Below are 18,233 nucleotides of genomic sequence, written 5' to 3'. Positions count from 1 at the left end.
GCAGAACCAAATACAATGAAAGTCCCAACTATGTACTGGCTTCCGAAGCTACACAAATCACCTTACAAATACAGATTTATTTCGTCTTCAAGTCATTGTTCCACTACTAAATTGTCTATTCTACTTACTAGTACACTTGGTACAATCAAAAACCTGATAATAAATTGTTCAAATAAGGCCTTTGAAAATAGTGGAATTAACTACTTTTGGAGTGTCAAAAACTCGTTGGAAGTACTTGATAAATTGCATGCATATATTGGTGATTTTGAATCTGTTCAAAGTTTTGATTTTTCTACCCTATATACCACTTTGCCTCATATTCTTATTAAGAAAAAATTCACACACCTAATGAAATGGGCATTTAAAAAGTCGGAATGCGAAAACATATGTTCAAACTCTTTAAGGTAATTTTTTAGTAGCAACGAACAAAAGAGCTATGCCAATTGGACATGCCTGATACTATATCTGCCCTTGAAATTTTACTTGATAACATTTTTGTTCGCTTTGGAGATTCCGTATATCGTCAATTTATCGGAATTCCAATGGGGACTAACTGTGCACCACTTATTGCGGACCTGTTTTTGTATTGTTATGAGTTACAATTTATGACTAAAATCAGCAAAGACCCATCGAAACAACATCTGATACAAAAATTTAACAATACTTTTAGATATTTGGATGATATATTGGCTCTCAATAATGACAACTTCAGTATGTATACTAAAGAAATTTATCCTGTTGAACTTACTTTAAATAAAGCTAATACTAACAATGACCACTGTCCTTTCCTCGATCTTGATATCTATATCATTAACGGGAAGCTTAATACAAAAATTTATGATAAAATAGATGATTTTTCATTTCCTATATTTAATTGTCCATTTTTAGATGGTGACGTTCCCTTGTCACCATCTTATGGTGTTTATATATCTCAACTTGTACGATTCGCTCGTGTATGTAACAACGTATTAGATTTTAGCGAGAGAAATTTATATATTACTGAAAAATTATTACACCAGGGTTTTCGATATCATAAACTAGTCAAAACATTTACTAAATTTTATCATCGGTATAAGGACATCATTCATATAACTCAACATGCAGACATCTTATACGTTCGGGTATTTCACATCCAATCTTTGATGGTAATATTCTTTACAAAGCACAAAAATGTCAGTATTCACCTCAAAAGCTAACAAAACCTTTAAACAGACTTATTAAGAAGGGATATAGTTACGATACTGTTGTCAGGTCATTAAAGATTGCATATTTTGGCGTTAATATTGATTCACTTATAGGGTCTTTGCATCGGAATTAAACATATTTATTCTAAAACCAGTTGTTGGCATGACACGGGTTATGTTCTTCTCATATATTTTATGACGGTATAATACTAAACCCCTAACAGGAGGGATTGTGTCTGATATTCATATGATGAAGACATAATCTTTCAATCAGTTTAATTGAGGTCTGGAGCTGGCATGTCAGTAACTGCTAGTAGTCTGTTGTTATTTATGTAATATTGTCATTTTGTTTATTTTCTTTTGTTTCCTATTCTGACATCGGACTCGGACTTCTCTTAAACTGAGTTTTACTGTGCGTACTGTTGTACGTTTGTTTTTTCTGCATTGGCTAGAGGTGTGGGGGGAGGGTTGAGATCGCAAATGACATGCTTAGCCCCGCCGCATTTTTGCGCCTGTCCCAAGTCAGGAGCCTCTGGCCTTTGTTAGTCTTGTATCATTTTTAATTTTAGTTTCGTATGTATAATTTGGAGTTTAGTATGACGTCCATTATCACTGAACTAGTATACATATTTGTTTAGGGGCCAGCTGAAGGACGCCTCCGGGTGCGGGAGTTTCTCGCTGCATTGCAGACCCATTGGTGGCCTTCGGCTGTTGTCTGCTCTATGGTTGGGTTGTTGTCTCTTTGACACATTCCCCATTTCCATTCTCAATTTTATATAAAAAAAAAACATTCTGCATTTCATCAATTGTTTTACCGCTGCTAAAATAGCAGCAGTTAATATAACAGAAATATGCAGGTCAATAATTATTTTGTACTTGATTGACAAGCTGAGTCGGATTGTTACCGTGCTCACCATCAAGTAACAGGTTGCAGGAAATTATGTCAACCTGTATGGAACCGTTTAATTCGGGCAGTACAAAAGCAACTACACGAGAACCACTTTTAGTGTTCAAAAATTCTATGTTCGAGTATTTTTCCTTACTAAAATCGGTATATTTATCCTGCAAGCAGACATTTAACGACACAAAAACAACTTATATGTACGCATATTGTATATAGATATAGACACCTTCCCTGTAGCTTAAGAACTCTAGAGCTATTATTTATTATATGGGTTTCATGAGGGATTCTTAGTTTCCAATTGCTGAAAAATTATACAAATATTTAATATTTATAAAAATACCGTAAAAGCAATTTATTTTTTTAGGTTAAAGTAGTCGACAAAGACGCTTTCCTAACAAATAGCATATGTCAAATTTACAACGATCCTCATATTATAACCTATGATGGAAAATATTACGAATATATGGATGTTGGAGAATTCGTTATTTACAGAAATGATATAGGTCCATATTGGGTACGTAGTTACTATTCTGTATCATTTTATCAGTACTCTACCTCTTAAGAACTAAAATAGAAAAACCAACATGTACATAAAATTTACAGAAAAAGGTTACTTTATTTATTTTTCCAAGATGAGAAGAATCACTGAAACTCCATATAACACCATTGAAGTATGATTTTTCTATGGACAAAAGTAACGAGAATCATGTTGATTCATGTTAATATTATTATTTTAATATACTTAACACGACATAAAAAAATAAATAGATGACACTCTTACAGTCTAACGAAATTATTTGCAAGAAAAAATAATAATATGATATTCAAAAACCGTATGCTCTTAAGGTTATAACTTTATGAATTGATTTTTAAATATCCATTGCTACTTACTAGTAAATTAATTTCAATATCACTAATGCAATCTTTGCATTTCAGGTACATGCGTTATTCACTAGCTGCGGATTCGGATGGCCCGGCTCGTCGTGTCTTTGCGGAATTGCAATTAGAAGCCATGACTCATTATTTGTTCTAAGGACTTGCAAAAAGATTTCAAGACGTGAAAAGCATTTGCTTCGACAGCCATTGGTTACCCTTAATACTTGTGATGAAAAAGACATACTGGTCGAAAACACCGGCAATAAATATAAGGTTATTTAGATAAATCTAAGATTCTTTTTAAGAACATTATTATACTATATATATATCATTATGTACAGAGAGATGTAAGCGGCTGAGATAATGATAAAAGTATGAAGGAAATCTAAATGCCCAAACACCCTCAAATACAAAATTTAACCAAAATAAACGTGAAATTGAAAAAATAATAAATATCAGTTTTTATCCACTTTGAGTCCTTTAGTCCTAAACTCTTGATTTATTTATTAGAAGAGTAGCAAACCATTTTAATTACGCCAATATGATTCAATGTTTATCATAGAGAAATGTCAGATATCATTATTTCATTCTCTATGTTGTGGTTTGTGTACTATTGTTTGTCTGTTTGTCTTTTTTTCTTTTTTAGCCATGGCGTTGTCAGTTTATTTTCGACTTATGAGTTTGAATGTCCCTTTGTTATCTTTCGCCTCTCTTTTATTACATTTTGATTTAAGCTTCGGTATTTTATGTAATAATTCAATAGTTCAATTTTCACTTTGTAAAAAGTTATCGCTTTCTGAAATGTTAAACATAATAAATGGCACAATTCAGATCATTTTGCTCTATATGAATAAAGATCTTTAGATTCAAATTCAGAAATATATAAAACATATTGGCAATTATACTTTTTTTTAACAATACATCAAATAAAATGTAATTAAGTTTGGTTACACTTTAAAGTAACAGCTTCGTTTATATATTCATCCTGTCTTTTATGATCTGTTGTGCTTTTATTAAGATAGATTTATGAACAACACAAGTAACAATTATTTATTAAGGTAACCTTGCCAATTGGAACAGAAATAAGGTTTGAAATGTCAAGACGTTTAATAAGTCTTATTTCGATCAAACCATCCGTGTATGATATACAAACCGCAAAAGGATTATGTGGAGTTCCCAGTAAATATAAAGATTCATCGGATGATTTCACACATCGTGCTGACGGACCAATTAGCAATGACCAACTATTTGCAGATTCTTGGAGGTATATTTTTATCCAAAGATTGAAGCAAAAGCAAAATAACTTATTTATAAATACAATGTGTGGTCATATTCACTCGTATTATAACTAACTTTTAAATAATAGCTGGGTTTTTGATAGTTGTACTGAGAATTATTTACAATTACTTGTGTCGGTTGTGTTGCTTACATTTTTATTATTTCTATTTTCGGCGTTAACTTACTTGGTTTTCAGTACATTTTCCCTTTCATTTGGTTCTTTCTCTGTGAGTTTTTAAATTCACCAGAGGCCTCATCGAACCATCTTATAATACCAAGTATATTTCCAAAAACTAAATTCCACACTTATAAATTTTTACTTCTGAGGCCTATTTATTACACATGTGCTATATTTGTTTCTATGTATGATGATTTTTTCTTAAAGACAACTGAAAGTTTAAAACAACTATCAGTACAAAAGACGTTTTTGAATTAGACCTACATTTATTTCAATAGCATTAATTATCCACATTTTATAAATATTGTTTTAAGCAAAAAATGAATCGGATTATTGAAAAATAAATTTTCGTGCGTCCAATGCGATTTTTGAATTTACCTTCACCAGGAAGGCTCAAACCTAAACATTTGAAATCCATGTATATATAAATACATAGAAACATTAGGGGCTTAAGGACGAAAAAGGACATAAAAAATAGCCAAATAAATCTAAGATCAACTTTGCCTCAGGGAGTATGAGCAGTAGTTTATCAATATTTCATAATTTGTCGACGGATAAAGCGGTTGATCGTGTAAGTACCGAAATACTAACTATCGAGCTGAAGATACACTCGGAAGAGAAGCAGTCCACCAACAGCGGTATAGACGTTTCTGAACATTTTCACTACTGGATACTAGTATTTGATTGGTGTCTAACCTTAGAAGCTGTTGATTCACTTCTGAATGTTACTGAGGCGTAGGGATTTCATGAATCTCTAACAACCTAGAACTTTTTATTCATTTGCTACATACGCGAGTTCAATTTAAGAAAATGTATTGTGCTGGTTAAATTATCATAAATTTAATTTGAAAAATATGATACAGATTTCAATACACTCCACACATGTTTCTGGAATAAGATACCTTCATATCCACATCCGACCAACGGTTTGAAAAACCAAAATCAAAAAATCTTATGCATCATAACAAAAATTAAAAGGCATACACAGTACAGTAAAATTGTTATAAAGACAATTTTGGCCAAGGTAAACTAGATTAAGAAGATCGTTATATTTTGTACGTTCAGTTAAATTGGGATCTTAGACGTTTAAAGATTAGATTTGGCAAAACTTTTAATCTGTATAAATGACTGCTATGCTTATTTGGAACATGTTTGATATGCATTAGGTGCAGTTATTTTGCAAACTTTTAGGAATTTCTGGTCCTCAATGCTCTTTATCTTCGTACTTTATTTGGCCTTTTTAACCTTTTTTGATTCGAACGTCACTGATGAGTCTTTTGTAGGCGAAACGCGCGTCTGGCACAAATACAAAATTTTAATCCTGGTATCTATGATGAGTTTATTTATGCCAATATTCTACGTAATTTGTAATGCTTATAATAATTGTAACTTTATATTTAACAGAATAAGTCCTGAAATGATAAATGAACAGCTATTCGCTGAGCATCCACAATTCGAAAGAGGAAAACAAGATGGATATTCTATTGTTGTGGTAGACAATACTGAAAGCAATACTCACATAGGACGATTTTGTGCCTGTAAAGACCAAGCAAGTAGTACTGACTCTGTTGACGACTTTTATACACTGCATTGCAACTTAACAGAAAGCACAGAACAGTGCTCCGAATCGGCTGGTTCTAGTGATGGGAAGGTTCATTACGCATCTTGCTCGCAGTCATTTAGGCAGAAACGATCTTTGAACTTCGCAAATCAAAGAAGAAGACGAAGTGTAGATGAAAATGATGATAGTGTTGATTTCGACTCTTTAACATACGACGAAGACGTAAATAACACGGGAATTGAAGTATGTAGGGTATAAATAAATGTACCAACAAACTGTCCCAATTTTTTTTATAATGTACTAAAATAAAGAAAAATTATTTAATTTCACGTTTAGATATAACAATGATGTCCTTCAATTAAAAAAATCGTGATTACTTACATCTAATTTATCCTTGGGAACTTTAAATAAAAGTTACCGCATTGATAAAGTCTATTTATGTAAGATATCTCTATCCTTGTGGACAATTGCAAGTTAGAATCTATGACAAACGCGATGATTTCAGTTTTCTATATTGTTATCTCCCGATTCTTGATTAGAAACATATCATGTGCCCAAGCCGACAATGTTTTACGTGTCTCATGAGAAGAAAACACTTTTAATGGCGTAACATCCAAACATTAAACTATTATGAAACAAACACGGAACAATAACACAAAGAAAAAAATATATACAAGGTTTATATATCAATTACATGTAAACAGACCTATAGTTCAAATGTTTGTTCATGCAGTAGAATGATATGCTAGAGCTTATTGTCAACGTGACAGTTAACATGTAAAGAAAAATGTTTTTAGATAGATACAACAGACATTATCACTTCATACAATTATCATGAATTGGTTGTTCGCTAAAGTTTCTGAATTTCTGAACTGACTCTCTTGTTATATTCCAACTATATCATATTTTAACATGTCCATCTAGTAGAGATTTCCAATAAAATGACTTTACTCGACATAACCGACCTAACTCAACGTATATCGTCCTATTGCATCGAAGCATGACGGAGGGGAGCATACACTGCATGCATTTTTTGCTCTTTGAACACGCATTTTTAGCTGATATAAACTTAATGTAAAGATCAACCCCAACTACTTTTTTTAATCTTTAAATATTTTGTTATTAAATGTTTAATGATTTTATTGACAAAAATATTTTAATGGAATAAATAAGCTAGCAACTTATAATCAAATATACCCATCATTTCTTGTCATTTCACTTGACCCATATTTCAGTTCTTCTCAACAAATGAATCTTAAAAACTACCAAGTAAACATTTAGCATGAAAATATTGAAATAATGAAATCCGAAGCGAGAAGGTTATCTCTTTTTTTGTTTTTATAAGTTTTAACGTTTAAAAAGTGGATTCCAACACACACCCGAATGTAAAAGGTGTACGCGACTAACTTTTAAAAATAATTATTTTTCTATAATTTTATTCAAGATAATTTGACGTGGGCAGAAATTCATATCATTGATACATTTATCAAAAAGTACTTTTTAGTCTTTAACTATAATAATGCATGGGACGAGGTTTTGATCATGTATACCTAAACGTGCATTCGCAGATACAGGGGTAGAGGGCGTACTCCCCCTTTCGATCGCCAAGTAATTTTGAACATCTCACATTTTCCACGTTATCTATACAAATGTTTAGTATAAAATCGTCCAATATTTTTTCGCGTTGCTTCGCTCGGCAGTATAAATTCAATCATCGGGAACTACGCCCTCTTTCAAATATCTTGGATCCGGCCATAATCACAAATTTTATAGCACAAAAAAAAATTAAATGATTGTCGTTTGACTTTGATAAATACGTTTTAAAAACAACAATGTTTGAACATTAGACATCTCGCACGAGTTTTAAAAGTTTAGGATTACATACTGAATTGGATTTTTTCCTGGATTTTGAGCACACTTAACACGGAAATGTGATACTGGCGTGTAATCTAATGGACACATATTCTTGTTTCTGATGTTTTTTTTTAATATAAATATTCATTTATTTAATTATATATAATCCCACTAAAAAATAATCATGTATCTTTATCTGATAAATTATCATTACATTTTATAGAAACTACATATAATCTGCTGTACAGTTATGAACACTAATGGTCCTACAGACACTCTGTGCTTTTGACATGACATAAGGTCTTGCTTTTCTAGTGTTTATGTACTTTTTTACTTAATTTGTGATATGTACAAAAAAGAAGATGAAGTATGATTACCAATGAGACAACTCTTCACAAGAGACCAAATGACACAAAAATTAACAACTATAGGCCACCGTACGACCTTCAACAATGAGCAAAGCCCATACCGAATACTCAGCTATAAGAGGCCACAAAATGACAAATGTAAAACAACAAAAACCATAAAACTAACGGCCTAATTAATGTACAAAAAATGAACGAAAGCACAGCAACAAATGATAACCACTGAATTACAGGCTCCTTACTTGGGACAGTCACCGCCATACATAATGTGGCGGAGTTAAACATGTTAACGGGCCCACTTTCCTGGGACAGTGGTATAACAGTACGAAATAATTGATTAATATTCTAGACTGGATAATTATTCTGTATTTATTAGTTGTAGTTGTTTTTAAGATAGTGTTCAGTAGCTGTGAATACTCTAAGATCGGTACATGGAGTTTATTTTGAAATACTAGTAATTGCTGTTTTTGTGCTTCGTTTTAGTCGGACGAGTCAATCCCTTTTTTACTGTTTTATTTATGAGTAGACATGATCATTTGATAAACATACTTCTATGATCTCTATTGGCTTTAACTTGGACATTTATAAAAATCATGTAGCAAAGAGATGCATGCATAAAATAAGTTCTTGACTTAAATTGGCTAAAATATCAGATAAGAATTTAGCCTCAAGCTATAAAACTCACAAGCTATAATAAATACGACGAAGATTAAGCCTCCAGCTATAATATTTATGATGATGATGATACTGATGTATGTCTTATATCCAGCGACAAATATTACATATATATTAAGGATGATGAAATGATAGCGATTCGCTGGATCGAATTGTTCAACCAAATAATTGAACCCGTAATCGAGGCAGGTCTGCTACCAGTCAATTCCATATTTAATAAAAACCTGTTTATATATTTTATGCTGTAAGTGCATATATTATTATTCTAGCAACACTTGTTTTGTTTTGATATCACTTATTGTTGCATAATTTGTTTGATTTTTCTCCTTGTTTCTTTGTATCAAAAAGCTTAGTTTTTATTGTAAAATGGTGTTTCACAGCTTCATTATCCTTGTGACTTGCTATTGTACTAATATCCAGTAGGCATGCAATAATTATTCTAAATAGTAAAAAATATTTTTTAACAAGTAAAGATTACCCCGTTTTGATCCATTCTTCCTTCCCACTAGCATCTAAGATACATACACTGACAAAATATTGTACCCGCACTCATATTACAATCACCCTGTCTGTCCGTCCGCCAGTCTGTCCGTTCAACAAATATTTTCAATTTTCTCTTCAAAAGCATTAGTATGCTTAGCATGCATTCTTTTTTCGATTTATTCCTTACACTCCTGGGTCAAACTATCAAACAGAGTCCAAATGGTGTGAATTACGACTACAGTCGTCAACAATAAGCAAATACTCATACCGTATTATCAGATACTAGTATATAAGGCATTGACTTTGAAAAATGTAAACTTTTCAAACGAAAATAAACAATTTTACAAGAGTAAAATTAACACAAAAATGACAGAAAGTAACCAACGACATCCACTAAATTGAAAGCATCTGACTTGGGAAAGCCTATATAGAATTTGACTTGATTAAATGCGTTTACCAGCGTTCAACACTCTGGTGTAACAGCACAATATAAGAAAAAAAACCTGTAAAATTCAGTTGGAAATAGCTCAACTTATCAATATTGAATTAAGCCCAAAACAATTACATTTTTATGATGAAAGACACAGAGTACCGATCTTAAAGTACCCCCAGGTACTGAAAGCTGATTCTTAAATGGTAAATTACCTGAGAATATTAAACGTATTTATTTAAAAAGAAACAAAAAGAATAAGGAGATATGGTATGATTGCCAATAAGAAATGAAGTTGATGTAAGCAATGATAGGCAACCGTACGGCCTTCATCAATGAGAAAAATCCATACCGTATAGTCGACTATAAAAGGAACCAACTTAAAAAATATGAAAAAATTCAATTGAGAAAACTACCGGTCTGATTTAAAACAAAACAAGTTACGAAAAACAAATAAACAGATATGAACAAACGACAACAAGTGAACCACAGGCTCCTGACATGGGACAGGCACATAAAGAATGAGTGCTCAACCCCAACCCCCTAAGCCTGGGACGGTTTACTCCTGGTTTCCCCACATTTAATTATACCAATTATCTATTAGTAAAGAAAACAAAAAAGACAAAAGGTTTAATGAGCATACATTTGTATAGTCTGTTCCAACTTAGGTATATACATTGAAGATCATTCTATATATTCAGGTATTTTTTATTTTGTAATTCCATTTTCATTTGTATAGAAAAATAATAAATAAATCAAAAAAATTTTCTCTCAATAACTTAATATCATTTCAATCGAATCATTTAACATACATGTAAAAAACAATGACATGCAGTTATAAAAGTGTCTTAATAATTCAATAGTTTCTGACTGATTTTAATGATTTAAATACACCAATATAAGTTCTCTTTTATTGAAAACATAATTTATATAATATATGAATCAAGTTTATAAATGCATTGCATACAAAAGGAAATGAATAAAGCACTAGGGTAAAATAGGTAATATGAGGCACTCTACGTATAATGATGGGAAATATAATCAAAAGTCACAAATTATTCTATTCACAAAGTCACAAATTACAATATTTCACTAAGTTGTTCAGTTCAAATGGAGAAGATGTGTTGCTACGTCAGAGTAGTCTATTACACTGATCCCCGAGTCTTTTTTTGGTATCTGTCTTTCAGCAGTTTGAGTCTGGTGTCTATTTTTCTGTATCTTCGTCTTTTTGGTGGGTGTGCTCCTCCGCCTGCATACTGGATAATATAACATTCTGTTAGGGCCTGGGTCTTCTTTAGTAACTCAATGATTTCGAAGATGTTGGGATTGGCATGTTGGAGTCGCTTCTCAATTTTGTTGTGCCATCCTTCCAGGTGATTGGTAGTGCGGGGTCCTTCTATGTAGTAGTGGTTCTATAAAAAACGGCTACTGAAAAGTTGCATTTATATTCTATTTTTTAGAAATAATTGGATTTTTTTATATCAAATTTCAGAACAGTGTAAATTATAAAAAAAATTAAGTTGAATAAATAAAAAGAAATTTAAATGACATTTATTCTTATCTTTAGTTTTTTTACTTTTTTCCAGAATATACCAACAATTAAAACTATTTGTGATTAATTGTACAAATAATAAACATTTTTGTCTATTTGTCAAATTCAATACATTTTCCTGCTATAAACTAAATCAAATATAAATTATTTTTGCACATTTTCCTTGATTTAATAGCAGAATACAGTATCTTTTATAAAATTATTCAGGTAAAATAAAAGGTAAAAAATATGACTATAATTCAGAAATAAACTATAATTGTTAAAACAACAATTCCCCCTATGTTTACATATGCATGTAATTAAAAGTGGGCAAACCAGGATGACACCGCCTGGGACAATGGTGCAACAGCACAACATAAGAACAACCTGTAAAAACCTTCCTTCAGAGAGCTTGGTTTACACATATATACATATTCAAAGTAATTATTGATATAAAATGTGTTTTCAGCCGTGTATCACCTTCAATGGTGATCATATGCATGGATATGTCGTAGAGTTTAACTTTTATGTATAAATATATACCTCTAATGCGAGACAACAATTGAAACTAAAAATTTTTGCTTAACTCAATCAATATGTGATAGTTTTAGAATCCACTTCTAATTGGATTAGTAAGAATTGTCTTAATCCAAAAACAACTATGACAATATCAAACCTTACTTATTAAAAGTACATTTTAAAAAGAAAATTACGTTAAGACTGAAGTGGCAATATAGTTGTCTTAAAAGTGTAACAAGTATATACATTGGCATTCTCGTCTACTTTTAATCAGAGATACCTGGGACAGGACATTTTTTTAGCCAATTAGAAAAAAATCGGAGATTGTAAATAAACAAGATTAACTGCAGAAGAAGAGAACGTTTGAAATGATGCTTAATAAAGTATGATGCAATCCCAGTTATCAACTTTAACAGAGACAAATTCTGACTAACACTTTGAATTCGATATTTCTGAAATTGCTAGAAAAATCTCTGTCATATAATAAATACCCAAGATTTAAATATTATAAAACATTGAGGGACGAAAGGAAAAAGGGACACCAATCTGATAACGACAAATAAAAGCATGTCAAATATTAAATAATAAAAGGTTCATTTGCAAAGTATATCAAAAACAAAGTCATGGTCAAAACCATGAAAGACAACTCAAATCAATCGTATGATAGGTAAAGATACGTGTATATACGTGGTCTTATGACAGTGAAGTTTTGGCGGGAATCTCAATAATCACGTGATATATAAAAATGATGATTTCTTTCGTTTTTCATCATCTTAGAAATACTTGATATTGATAAAATTTATCCTGAATGGGTTTTATAGTTTAGGAATACTGAGTTAAAACTTGAATGACGCATTTAACAAAATTAGTAGGTTAGCAATAACCGGTCCCGTTACGTGCGTACGTCGAGTTAGGTACGTATGTCATTTTATTGGAAATCTCTATTATAACATTATTACCGGTTCATCAATATTACTTTGACACCTATTACTGAATCTGACTTTACAATCGTGTGGCGAAGGATAAACATACAGCAAGGGATACTTATCCAGTCGAAGCACCAGGTCTGACTTGGTTTTTCTGCTATTCCACTTATATTCAATCCCATGTTTGTTTATTACTTCACTTCTATTCATCCCCATGGATACAGCATAGACACGCAAATCAGACAGGAATTCATTGGGTATTGTCACATGAAAGGGGAGACGATCAACCTAGTTCCGCAATAAATTAAGAAATACCATGAAATAAGAAATGTCTAATGCTTCTAACTTGTTTACCATAGGGAATATTTGTTCCTTACTTATTGTCGAACAATAGTAAACTTAGTGCTCAGGACAGTAGCTTTTTCCAAACTCTTGTTCTGTATTCTATATTATGGCTTACAAAAACGCTTTATAGATACCAGGATCATACGCGAAACGCCCGGTTCTTCTACACGAGACTCTTCAGAGGCACTCCAAACACAACAGTGAGAATGCCAAAATCATATACGAAGTCGAAGAGCATTTAAACCGAAAATTCAGAAAAGTTGTGCCAAATACGGCTTATGCAATCTATAAATAGGAATAAACAGACATGTGTCTGGAATAATTCAACTTTTTATAAAGAGTAAATTTACAGAAAATCAACATCTCAATGATATTTTATGTCAACAAAAAAGTGCTGACTATTGGGCTGTTGATATCCTCGGGGATAAAACGTCCATCAGCAGTGCTATCGACCCACTTTTCATCATTTTTAAATGTTTTTGGATTCCGATTACAGTGTTTCCGAATAACGATCATTCGATAAAGGAAGTTTTGGAAAACAAATTAATGATAAAATTTACCACGAGGTTAAAGTCATTTGATATTTGAAAATTAAAAAAAGTTGAATATGTTTTATATACTTGAATTGCTAAGATTTACTAAAAAACACGAGTACATTGAGTTTCTTTTTAAAGAAAATTCTGTATCCTATCAAAATCGTCAGAAATGTATAGCTATTGAATTATTGTCTTCCCATACTCTAAGTCGCCGATAGCTTTTCTGTTTCTCATTATAACTTGGACAACCGCACAGTGCAAATGCGAGGAAAAAACCGTGATGAAAGAATAAGTAAACAAATGAAAAAGTTAGATAGTGTATTTGATTCTGAAAGAAAATTTGAATCCAACAATTCATTTAACAACTGTCATAACAAAGTTTAATTAACAGATGAAAACGCATGGAAAATATAAAAAAAAACCATAAACATCGCTTTATTGCATGTCTTACATCTCACTTAATTCTCACATGCTCTTTGATTCTGTGTTGATTGTTTATTGAGGTCACGATCGGTAAGCTTCGACAATTAAATCCGAAAGTAAATTAGCAGGCAAAGATTTCACAGATTGAAAGATGTGTTAAGATCGATTATATGTTATGGATTCGAAATAAATCTAAAAATCGTGCATAGAGGACTTAGATTAGTACATAGGCATGCATTGGTTCAAACTTTCCTTAGCACTATTATTAAAAGGAACCATTTCATATGACTTTAAGCTGTTTGTTAAAGTTTATCTCCTTAAGGTCGTATATATTTTTTTATTTATAGCCCCCAAAAACATTTAGAAACGGTTGGACAGCAGAAAAAGCTTACCAGACATGTTATGACAGTATTAAAAATGTTGTTCCGGAAAATGTTTACAGCACATATGTAGATGTCCCTGTAAATAGTTATATAAAATCATGCGTCAGTGATATAGAGGTAAGTTATATATATAAAAAATTAACAGTTTACCTTGAAGTTTTTTCCAAGCCAGACATTATTGTTAGATATAAAGCACGCAGGATTAATAGTTGCTACTTTATTATTTTATATTAAACATTAACATCGTATATTTTCAATTTAAGCCTAATTTGAAAGATAACATAAGCATTTGCCGGTGTTGATACGGTTTTTATATGAATCAGTATCTTAATAATCATTGAATCAAATTAAATGTTTGTAATAACAGAGAGGCGAAATGTATAAAATAAAGGCAACAGTAGTATACCGCTGTTCAAAAGTCATAAATCAATTGAGAAAAACAAATCCGGGTAACAAACTAAAACCGATGGAAACACATCAACTATAAGAGGAAAACAAAAGAGATACTCAAACTAATACGTCGAAAATAAACTGACAACGCCATAGCAAAAAGACCAAAAGACAAAAGTATACAAAACACAACATTGAAAACTAAAGACTGGGCACGAACCCCACCAAAAACTGGGGGTGGTCTCAGGTTCTACGGAAGGATGAGCAGATCCTGTTGCACATGCGACACTCATCGTATTACTCCTGTAAAATACATTGATAAGTTATATCAAGTGATTAGACACCACACAATAGCGGATTTGATATTGAATCTTACCTAGCCCTAAGACATAACCAAATCAATAAACCATCGGACAAGTATATGTTCTTATCCTGAAACTTGACCGAATGTAAAAATTTGACATATAAACACGTTATTCATGACAAAGAATATATGACACTGTTACCTTTATAAACAACACATACATTGAAAAATAAAAAATTAACAGGAAGACAACACTTATAACTAAAGCAAGAGCATCACGAACCCCTTTTACTAGTGGTAATCTCGGGTGCTCTGAAAGGTAAGGAGATCCTGCTTGACATGTAGCATCTGTCGTGTTGCTCATGAAAGTACAAACCAGGTAATAAGTCTTATTCGGTAGGTCACATTCGAGGAAAAGAGGCCATGTTATGAATGGATCACAAAACGTGTTATTACAAAAAATTGAAGAAAAAAAACAGGAAGATTATCTGCATATGTCCTCAGTTCTAATGACTGCATCACACAAGAGCTAATTAGTTTGGCTGTTCTTTTGAGACAGTTGATTTGAAAAATGTAAAATTATTCGAGATAGTTAAAATGATATGTGAAATATGGTATATTGAAAATGTCTTAGCAATAGATAATATTTTTCTGGTATTAAACAACTAAACAAAACAGATTTTTGAGAAAAAAAATATTTATACAATAAAATAATTCTTGTAATGGTCGTTTTTTTTTTAAATACATATAGCTGACAGGAGACACGACGTTTCTTCAAGACACTATTAATGCCATGATAACATTCATCATGACAGAGCTAGTGAAAACGGAGAAGCTTTATTTGACAAAGCAAGGATCAGAAACATTATTAGAATATGCTACAGGTTTTCTCTGTCCAAATCACTGTAGTAGCCATGGAAAATGCAAATCAGGTAAACTTGCAATTATTGATTCAACACAAATGATACCGACTATCACGAGACGTGTTTCTATAATAAAACGTCAAGACTGAAAATAAATATCCTTATTTTAATGGGTGTACATGAATAACGGACATTTAGCTAACAGTGGACAAATATTATTACAAAACTTGTATGTGAAAGAAGAATTTCCTATACAGAAAGAACATAGACAAGGATATAATTCGCGTTTGGGCATTATAATGGAGAAATTGTTTAAAGACATAAAGTATCTGTAAAAATAATAACGCAACAAAATGACACTTTTTTTATCTGGAAAGTGTATACTAGTACGGTGTAATATTGTATGTACGACCAACTACACTTTTTTTGTTGAAGTCTTTCTCAGATTAACTATCAACTTCTGAATCAATAACTTTTTTGTTGGCGTCTTTGTCATATTTATTTGTGTTTGTTGTAATTTTTTAGTCAATTGTGTTGAATATATGTGATGTATGTTAACACAGTTTTGTCTGCTAGATTCACATTAACAAATTATGTCTGTTTGGGTTGCTCATCCAATTTTGTTAATATAACTGAACTTTACACAACCGTCATACAAGTGGAGGGTCTAGCTAGCTATAAAACCAGGTATAACCCACTTAAACTTTTGGTATTATTACGAACCATTTTCATCGGAAAATGCCTGTACCAAGTCAGGAATATGACAGTTGTTTTCTATTCGTGCCGTTGGTTTATATTGTCTAACTTTTGATTTTGTCAGGTTTTAAGGACTTTCCCCTTTTTGAATTTACCTTGGAGTTAGATATTTTTGTTAATACTGTTTTACGCAAACTTTATTGAGAAATTAACTACGTTAACCATTTCCAATCAGTTGCTGTTTGCACAGAAATATTGAAAACAATTTTGTTAATTTGTCAAGTAAGCAGCATCGGTAGAACGCATCGGAATAACAACTCGACATAAACACTCCATGTGTATGATATTCATATCTATTTTGATGTATTCAGTTTGTGAGGCAAGATAAGTGCAAAAAATACTTTTGTGTCCAAGAGCTGTGAATAAATATGAAATCAAATAAATAAATTAATAAAAAGTAGATTCAAATAATCAAGTTTTCATCGAAAATGTTTTTAAAGTCACAATTAGTACAATTTCTTGGTTGTATAACAAACACGTCACAAAGGATGGTGGTTACTGCAATATATTCTCAAAAACAAAAAAGGAAAAACTAATAAAACTCGATAGCTTACATAGGAAAAAGCTATAAGCACAGAGATATGCTTCTCTAACTACAAAACCAAAGACTCTCCTAATACTTCTACGACTAACCTCAAGTTTTTTTTAAATTAAACATAATAAATAAGTTCAGAGGCTTATGACGACTTCATATACATCTGCAAAACTTATTGATAGAAGAATGCATTTAAGAATGTCGATAACCTTTTATTCATAAAGGACATAAACGGGTCTGGAATATTATGTGCTGCAATTCTATATACACTCAGAAAAGATGATAAGTTCTAATGTATGAAAACTAGTAACTCTAAAACTTAACGCTACTTATTGTGGCAGCATATGTTCTTCTTGGCGGCTTTATTTAACAATGTACTTTCAGGAGTTTGCACATGTGACAGAGAGTTTATTGGTGAAGACTGTTCTTATAATATATCAGTACCACCTAGTGATACAAGTCTACCTTTTGATGGTTTATGTAAACTCAGAACTAGATCTTGCAAGTCAACAAACATTTTAGGGGATTTTTTGTCAAGTACTGTTTGGTGCAAGATAAAATATTTTCAGGTATTCATTTTATTGCTTGGTAGTTGGTACAATCAACATCATTTTCAGTTTTTTATTTATATTGTTTGGTGCAAATTATTCATTTTGACTTATCTTGATCTCTCGTTGTACTTAAATAAAATTTTAAAAGCTTACCACGAAACTATTTTTTTCAGATTGCTTTAATTTGAAGCACAAATTCATTGCATTGAAAAATGAATTTGATTATTAAGAAGAAATTAAAAGTGAAAGAATTAAAAATAATAAGAAAACCCCAATCATGCATGACAACATACCTTAAATTGCTATGTTTTGTCTTGACTCTAACTTTGAGGTCCTCGAACGTCAAATATAGAACTGCACATAAGAGTAACATGCGCATTGGA

General features: G+C 31.6%; 1 protein-coding gene across 1 annotated transcript in view; it reads left to right on the top strand.

Annotated features, from left to right (window-relative positions):
* LOC127702994 (uncharacterized) overlaps positions 1-18,233 on the top strand; it is a 49,162-nt gene that overhangs the window by 23,254 nt on the left and 7,675 nt on the right. Inside the window, exons 12-18 of the mRNA XM_052207357.1 lie at positions 2,453-2,602; positions 3,025-3,237; positions 4,023-4,228; positions 5,825-6,224; positions 14,416-14,568; positions 15,897-16,077; positions 17,684-17,868. Coding sequence (XP_052063317.1) covers positions 2,453-2,602; positions 3,025-3,237; positions 4,023-4,228; positions 5,825-6,224; positions 14,416-14,568; positions 15,897-16,077; positions 17,684-17,868 — 1,488 coding nt within the window. The remainder of the gene's footprint in view (positions 1-2,452; positions 2,603-3,024; positions 3,238-4,022; positions 4,229-5,824; positions 6,225-14,415; positions 14,569-15,896; positions 16,078-17,683; positions 17,869-18,233) is intronic.

The sequence above is a fragment of the Mytilus californianus genome, unplaced genomic scaffold (genome assembly GCF_021869535.1).
Source record: "Mytilus californianus isolate M0D057914Y unplaced genomic scaffold, xbMytCali1.0.p SCAF_5, whole genome shotgun sequence".
Classification (NCBI taxonomy): domain Eukaryota; kingdom Metazoa; phylum Mollusca; class Bivalvia; order Mytilida; family Mytilidae; genus Mytilus; species Mytilus californianus.
Note: the sequence above shows the minus strand (reverse complement) of the source record. Positions and strands in the feature narration are given on the sequence as shown.